This window comes from Merops nubicus, unplaced genomic scaffold (genome assembly GCF_000691845.1).
Source record: "Merops nubicus isolate BGI_N331 unplaced genomic scaffold, ASM69184v1 scaffold11970, whole genome shotgun sequence".
NCBI classification, from domain to species: Eukaryota; Metazoa; Chordata; class Aves; order Coraciiformes; family Meropidae; genus Merops; species Merops nubicus.
This window is the reverse complement of record NW_008584868.1, coordinates 85,505-94,141: the sequence shown is the minus strand read 5'-3', so window position 1 is coordinate 94,141 and position 8,637 is coordinate 85,505. Positions and strand designations below refer to the sequence as shown.

The 8,637-nt window shown below is 42.0% G+C and overlaps 1 protein-coding gene across 1 annotated transcript in view; it reads right to left on the bottom strand.

The window, feature by feature from the left end:
• Window positions 1–4,351: 4,351 nt before the first annotated feature.
• The window catches only part of LOC103778086 (poly(rC)-binding protein 3-like), a gene marked incomplete at its 3' end in the record, with an annotated part of 35,847 nt that continues 31,561 nt past the window's right edge, over window positions 4,352–8,637 (bottom strand). The window contains exons 8-10 of the mRNA XM_008945660.1: window positions 6,919–6,960; window positions 6,332–6,407; window positions 4,352–4,507 (exon numbers count right to left, since the gene is read on the bottom strand). Of these exons, the coding sequence (XP_008943908.1) occupies window positions 4,352–4,507; window positions 6,332–6,407; window positions 6,919–6,960 (274 nt within the window). The remainder of the gene's footprint in view (window positions 4,508–6,331; window positions 6,408–6,918; window positions 6,961–8,637) is intronic.

The window sequence follows — 8,637 nt, the reverse complement described above, 5'->3', positions numbered from 1 at the left end:
TGGATACAGGACTCCAGGTGAGGTCTCTCACCAGGGTAGAGAAGAGCAGCAGGATCACCTCTCTCCATCTGCTGGCCACGCTTCTTTTGATGCAGCCCAGGATTTGATTTGCCTTCTGGGCTGCTGCTGCACATTGGTGGCTCATGTCCAGCTTCTCATTTACTAGTACCCCCAAGTCTTTCTCCAGTGGACTGCTTTCTAACGTCTCCTCTCCCAGCCTGTATTGGTAATGTTGGTTGCCCCTGCCCAGATGCAGGACCCCGCACTTTGTCTTGTTGAACCTCATGAGGTTCACCTGAGCCCACCTCTCCAGCCTGTCCAAGTCCCTCTGGATATGTTCAGATATAAGCCTTCTGATTACTTGTGTAACCCAAATGACTCTGCAGATTTGTGTGCATTCCAGCTGATTGAGGGTCCAACATCAGTTCTCATCCTGGTCCCTAAAGTGAGCAGTAGACTATTCTGGGGGGGAAATTCCTTTTAATTTTAAATAGGGCCTTAGCCCACAAATGGTCTCACTTTGCTTCTGATGGATATTAAGTCTGCAAAATCCTTCTGCTGATTCTTGAGCTCTACTTGAGGACAAATGCCATTTGCTTAGATGAAGGGAAGACAAAAAGCAGGCCATGTGCAAATATATAATTTTTTTCTTCTTGTTTTTGGGTAACATATCCCCTTAATCATTGCTTAATCAATTAAGAATTGACAGAATCTGGGTAATTCTGTATTTTTGCTTTGGCATTATTTCTCTATTACATTGGAGGCTCTCAGCAGTAAGGTAAATTTATTGATGTTGAATCCCAGCATACCTTGTATAGTTTAAGACTTCACCTAACCATTACTTTTAAGCCCTTTCATAGAACTGGAAAATTTCTAAGCCAGGGATCAACTTAGCCAGCAGTTTAATTTTATAAGAACGTAGCACTTATTCTGAAGATTTTTCTGGAAAAGGGCTGTAGGAAGGGTAATGTGCACTTCTCCTGTAACATGTAGGTGGTAGGTGGCCTTGTTGGAAGTCACAGCGAGGGCCGGATGGTGCCCATATGTTCTTCTTCAGGGCTTGTGCTGATTCTCCTCACCACAGGTAAAGGCTTGGGGATATACAATGTGAGAGTTCGGTTCCCCCAGTAACTGCTGGTCACTGTGGTCCACATGGCCTCCTTGGAGAATCATGTGGAGCTGCTGCTGGATTTTCACTGTGGTCTGCTCTGAGAGCATTTCATACACGTGGGTCCCCCTTTGTCATCTGCAAGAAAGCACTTCTGGCTCCATAGGGAAATAAAGATGTTTCTTCAGTATGCCATTGCCAGCCTGGATAAATTGACAATTCTGTTTTAATATATTGCTTAGATCTATACCCTTCTTAAAATATTCTTGGTGCTTTCTGAGGGGGGAGTTGCTTTCCTCTTACCTCTGCCTGTCTCTCCCACATATATGCAAAGTATGCAAAATTTTTAATGAGACATATTTGTTATATTGTTGGTTTGCTCGTTTACTCTCAATGGGAATTTTTGAGGATTGGAACATGAAATTTTAAGAAATTTGTTATCTATGCCAAATAGACTATACCCAGGGATACTATCCTTTCCCTTCCCTTAAGGACGCATCACCGTTGATGCCATGTGTAAAAGACACTTAATTGTGTGTTTATGCCCCTGTAAGATAAGGATCCAAGTGACTTCTGAGAGTGACGTGGAGAAATGTCCTCTGTGTTCTCTTTTTGGAAATACCCAGAAGTTATGAGAAAACCTTGAATGGCAAATCTGAATTCATTATTTGGCCTTGGCTTTCAGCATTTGGAAATTAACTTCCTGTAAAATGCATTTCTTTGTTCTCTGACATCTCTTTGTTATTGAGCAACAGGTTAGCTGCAATTATCAGCACACTGTATAAGGAAGCAGCATGATGTTGTTACAGGAATTATTAATAACAGAAAAACCGATTTCTCTCACTGCCTTAATGCCAGGGGGAATGAGGAAAATTTATTTTAATATGAAGCTATGCAGATTGTAACTGGCTACTAATATCTACTTTCTGTAGACTAGGCTAAAGTCTGAGCTGCTTATATATTTCTGATTTAGCTCCATCAAATTCTTACCAAGTCTTTGGCTTTATGTGCTTATCCTCGATTTCAAAAAATAAGGCTAGCACACGTAGCTGCTGTGTGCACACTAGTGTACAAGTGCACACACAGCACACTGACTTCTCTGGTCACTGCAGAGCAGGTCGATGGTGGCACGCCTCATGTTCTTCTCACGCGCGCTGGGCTTTTGCACAGGTCAGCAGTTAGGACAGGAAAGCCGAGGGACCCACAGCACAGCGGATCCTGGGAGCCAGGGCAAGCAGGGGACTGGCCAGGCTGCACCACAGCCTCCTGCCAGGGCCTGCAGCTTCCTTCACCTTCAGCCAGATAAATAATTGCCGTGCCACACCGTGCCTGTCAGTCAGCACTGGGACTGGGAGACGCACACTGAGGAAGTGAAGTCAAATTACCCACGTAGGTTTTGCTGCACAACTGCTGCTGCCTCTCCCTCCCTGACGCCCCTCCGCGCACAGCACCTGGCTGATGGGACACAGAACACTGGTGCTGGGGCCTCCTCACCTGGTTCCCTTTCTAACCCATGTCCCTCCGTCTCCCTCACCTCCTCATTTTTGGCACTGGGCCGCCTGGAGGGCATCCTTGATGCGGTGGTGATGGGACTCTGAGATATCATTATGCATGGTTATTATGCATATTATTATTATCATTATTATGGTTATTATGCATGTGAGACCCCAGGGACCCTCTTGATGCTGCAGCCCAAAACCAGCCTGGCAGGGCACTGCTGACAGCCTGGGGTGCAGGTAGAACAAACACCCCAGGGAGACACACAAGGAAAGTGGTTTTCCCTTTCCAAAAATCCCAAGTAGCCCCTGATGCTCAGCAGAACAGGAGAGCCCTTCCCGCCCTCTGTGCCAGCACTGGGTGTGTGCAGCACTAATGATTTTTGGTCCTTGAATGCACCCCTTGATGCCACAGGAACATCAGAACTCCCTTTCATCACCTTTAGAGCTCCTGCAGGCTGTTTCTAAGCCTAACCCCATTTTGGCCTTGGTTTTGCTCCTTCAGCAACAGCAGCAAGACACGCACTACATATCCAGAAAGATCTTCTATTAGCAGCAATGCATGGATGCATGTTTGCTTTTCAGATGGCCGTGCTGAGCTGGGGCATTTCATACCTCATTGATGAGAAACTGATGAGTTTTTAAATTTTCTACTGCACTACAGGATACAAGGCCAACTTTCTCCCTGTCTTTCTTCTGCTATGAACCCTGAAAGAAGTGAAGTCAGAAGAGTGACCTCAGATTTATATCGCTGATGACAAGAACAACATCTGCTTGAAAGTAAGATAAAAAAAAAACTTGCACTATAAGGATAAATAGGCTCCTTCCATAAAACTCTCAACATAAAATAAATTGGGTTGTAAAGTAGGTATTGATAAATCAGCAAGGCATCTTTCAAGTAACAAAAAGCTTACAAAATCACAGCACTCACCCCTTTGCTTCCTTGTTATTCTGTATTATTTTCTTACTGTAAATCATTGCCACTGAGTTTAATAGGGCTTGCACAATATTGTAAGTATCCTTTAAGTAATATAATTGCTATTTGTGATCCCACTCATGCTTGAAAGTTTTTTTAACTGGAGGGAAGATCTTCCATTTTCCAAGTGACTCATTTGCAATGCAAAACAGAAAAAAACCACCCCTGTTTGTAATGAGATTGAATAAAATGGGAAGGTATTTTTCTATGACATGCAGCATATCAGTTGGGCATTTTGAGTAGCTGTTTTAAGATTCAGCACCGTATGGCTCATGGAAACTGGGTCTGTCAATCACAGCTGGTCCAGAGTTGCTGGAGCAGGAATGTTTTTAGCCCTTGTTTTTCAAATAAACCCTTATATTGCACATTTACATAACTGAAGTAGCTTTTTTTCCCTCAGAAAAAATACCGCCTTAGGTAAGTGCGAGGTGCAGCAGAGACTGGCATGGTTCAAGCTGTTGTGGTGCAAGCTCTACACCCCCTGGCATGGAGAACTCCAGTCCAACACACAGAACATGGGGCTGCAGGGTTTCTCACCCTCTTTAGACCCTCTGCTCATGCTAGTGCCACCTGAGAGACAAATTTTGATCACTCATCCAAGACCGCTGTAAGCAGCAGGCACTGTCGAAGCACTGTGGCACTGTCATGCAACTAAACCAGCATCACTGCAGACCTGACCTGAGAAGGGATAGTCGCTTCTGCTGTGTTTGTCCAGCATTTCACTAACCCTTACACCCCCTCCCCAACAGACTAGATGCTGTACAAGTTTACCCTGTGGACTAGTGTTTCCAAATGAGCCAAAGGTGAGAGGTTTCCCCTGCGGTGGCAGAGGAGCGAGAGAAGAGAAAGTGACACTGACTATTGGTCCACTTACATCATTGGGAATAGTAAGCTCATGGGAACTGGTTGGAGTAGTGGCATCCAGTCCTATTCAGGGGACAGAGGGAAAATGTTACGCTGGTTGTTTGCAAGAAGAACAAATGATATTTTAAAGAAGGAAACATACAGAAAGAAGGAATAAAAAAATAAAAAAAAAAAGAGAGGCAAAGAAAAATAGAGAACTGCTAATGAAACAAAAGAAAGCAAGAGATGCAAAACTCAGAGGACTGGATTAATTCAAAATGAGTCTTATTTTAATTAACCTTTAACCCACCAAAGCAACAAATGTCACATGAGATTCCACAGGATCATAAAAGCTTCTAGAAAATGAAGGGCTTTCCCTAAACATTGTCTTTGAAGTTGGTTCTAAATGCATCAGTTGAGAAAGTAATGAATGGCTGAAATTTGACCTGTCTACCAGGAGTTCTACAATATGGAAAATGAAACTGGAAGTCAAACGAACAATTAGCAAAACAAAAGGCATAGATACGAAAAAGAACAACTAACAAATTAAACCGAGGATGTGTAAATTAACCTAGGAAAATTTGGAAACTATACGTGGGATTAGTTGCTGAAGAAATGTGGGGAAGGGTAATTTTTGAAGGGAAATATACAAAATACTCTAAGCTGCATACATTTGTTTGTAAATTGGGTGGACAAAAGGAAAATGCTCAGGAAAAATGGAATTACTGTTCTAACCCACAGTAACATTACAGAAACGTACATCTCACAAATATAACCAGGAAAAGATTAAGGAGCAGCATGTTAATGACAAGAATAAGGAAAATATAAAGCTAGGAAAGGCAATTTAGTATTACTTGTAGATATTTTATCAGATACATCATGAAGAAACAAAGGTATATTTTGGATGCCATGTCTCTTTCTATCTTTTTTTTTTTTTTCTGATTTTTATTATTATTATTATTTGTAAAGACATGCCAAAAATACTCATTTCAAACCATAAAAGATGGAAAAAAGACACTTACAAAAAGTGACTCAGCTACGTTTTACTTATGTTTGCATTCGATTAGGACTTGCACATGTTTATTTCATACTGAATATAAAACAATCAGGGTGCTCACAGAACTTGATGTATGTGATAAAATGTTATTTGCCATACCAAGCATGTACCAGTACACATGTACTTCTGTTTTGTGAAGGTCTTAGAGGCCGAGCATGTACATAGCGAAGTACAGCAAAAATGATGCATTGCAGGGTTAACTGACTTCACAGTCTTGAATCAAGAATTCAGCTTCAGCTTTGGTTAAGTACGGACCAAATCTGCAGTCCTTAATTTAACTAAATTTCCATTGCATTTTGTAGCTCTGTGTGCATATCTAGTAGGAAGACAGGCACTTGTCCCAGAAGTGATGCTTACAGATGCTTTTAGGACATTTGGTTCTATAAGGAATTTGAGTTTCAGCATGCTGTAATTTCTTTAATCAATATTTTTAAAAATCAGTATTTCTATAGTACAGTTGCATACTGTTTTCCTATGTTTCCTTCTTTCTGAACGGTGTTACCAAATGGAAAATTTGATAAGATGCACGCCCAAGTACTTCCAACGGGACCAACTGGTACACACTGTATGATCCATAATAACTTCATAACAACTGAACAAAAGAAAGTCAGGGCTTTTAGCCAACGGCACAAATGAAGCCGCTTTGATTAACAAATGTAACAAACAAAGCCTGTTTTAGTAGTGATGAAAGGAACTGTAACAGAGGTATGGGAGGGAAAAACAGAAATTAACGTGTAAAAACAGAAGGATTGCGGGTCATTGACCACATTTATCATTAAAATGATGTAATGACCACGGGGAAACAAAGCTGTTAAGAAGAAGGACATCCCCAGGGGGTCATGGGTACGTACCAGGGAAACCAGGGGTGGTCTGCCCAAGGGGAGTAAAGGGGGGATGCTGCATAGCCAACTGGTGAAGCTTGGTCAACTGCAGGGCAGGATGGGAAATTAGAACTAACCAATCAAATGGAATTATTTCAGAGCAGAGAAACCATCTTACATGTTCTAAAACTGGATTAATTAAAATTATATTAAAAAAAAGGTTTAATCATTCATTCTAATCTATTGTAGAGGAAAAAAAAAACAAAACCAAAACCAAACAGAACAACCCAGATTGGTTATAAATGACATCTCTACTGTTATTACATGTAATGGCTATTGTTAATATTAACTAATTACTGTAGAATTACATATTAAAAGAACTCAGATGTATCACATGCAAAAAAAGACCAAGATAACTGTCATTTGTTTCTGGGCCATTGTACTTTCTAGCAATTATTATTACACAAGTTGAGCTAACACTTGGCTACACAGTGTGTTGTTCAGGCAACGCGTCCTTAGGCCATGTCTTTACTGCTAACTGTAGAAAGCAAATGTTGCCCAGAACAAATAAGAGGGAGAGGAAGAAAAAGGGAGTAATTTACATGCACCGGACTCACGTCTGGATGAGGGATGGCATACTGCCCTTGAATCGTGAATGCCTGAAAACAAGAAGCACAGTTAAGACACAGGTCAGTCTGGTAGGACAAGCAGCATTGCTGTTCTCATCAGAAATGCTCCTCCTGGCTCCCCAGGAAAATGCCACCCACATCACTTTCAGTGCTGAGTGAAGCTTAATTGTCTTGTGCTGCTTGATAACGCTGGGCAGGGTGTGGAAGAAGTCTCTGTGGGGCTGCCCATGTACCCCTTGCAAGCAGGAGCTTGCAGCAGTGGGGTGGGATAAGGGAGGCAAAAAAAGCACATGAGTGAGGAGGGATATGGTGGCATGCCTGGCCCCTGTTGGCACAGCCCTTTCTTTCTCCTGTTGGCTCTATTTGACTTTATGTAATGGCTTATGAAGAAAGAACTATACAGAGTTTATAATTTTCTGCTATATCCTGGAGGGCTTTTCTGAAAAGAATGGCGTGTCAGAAAAATTTTAAAGTGCTTGTGCTTAGACAAGCAAGAAAGCAGAAGGAAAAATTATAATGTATAAATATTTGTAGTGGGAGAATTATAAACAGGAACAGAGCTGATTAGTTTAGTTGAGAAAATGCTTATTTGACAAAGGCCTCTTAGAAAGTAATAAATCCTCTGTAAATGATAAAATAATTCAGTTAATGGAATTAGAATACTAAAACCTTTAATGCCTCAACTGCTTGATGCACATTTCTGCAGCAGAATTTCCCTTCGAGAGAAAAAAAATTTCATGTAATTTTAAAATTTGTTATAGAGCAAGGCCACAGTCTGGCAAACAGTATGCACATGAGCAGTTCTCAGGCATAAAGGTGCACGACTGGGCTCACTGGGGTGTTCAAGAGGAAAGATACCCATGTGCATCAATGGGGCATGGCCATTACTGTCAGTTTAAAAGTGAGAAGGTTCCAGTCCACCACACCAGGTGATCACTGCCATCAGTGGGTCTTAAGCAAGCATGTATTCAAGCAATCAAAGCATGTGTTTAAGTGTCTTACCAAATGAGGACAGCCTTTAGGAGATGCTACGCTGCTTTTCCGAGTGTGGGCTCTGTGCAGAGCTAAGCACAGGAGCACCCTCAGGGAGGTGACACCTGGAAATGGCACCAGACACGGGCTTAAGCCCATGAGCAAACAGCAGGTTTGGAAACCCCACTTTGGTCTCTGAGCTGCTGTGCTGGCTCATGTATCTTTTCTGATCTCAGCCCAGCTGAGACAATATCTTTGGCATAGTTGCTTCTGAAGCAATGGTCTGCAAACCAGCAGGAAACCACCACAAAAAAAGAAGTCACCCCTTTCCTCATCACTCTGCTCCCTCACACTTCCATGTATACATGTGAGGAGGCAGACAATCTAGAGATCTAACAAACATAACGAACTTATCAGAACCCAGACCAGCTTTTCTTTGGCTGTCAATGGAAAACTGTCAAAGCAGCATGGACAAGATGGGTCTTGAATTTTCATTCCCAGTAAAAAGCTCTTCATTTCTTAAGCTCCCAAAAGGTCATTTGATTGAATTAGGTTGAGAAAATCTATCTTTGACTGCTTTACCCCTTGACAGAGGAACTGTGCATCTTCAATGGCTGAGGCATACTAAATAGATGCCTAGTGGAGGCTACTGAGACATCTGCATTGTATCATTTCACTATGGACACGAGCTTCAGGTGTGCTTCCATCAGACTGAAGGACAACCTTCCTACTGGT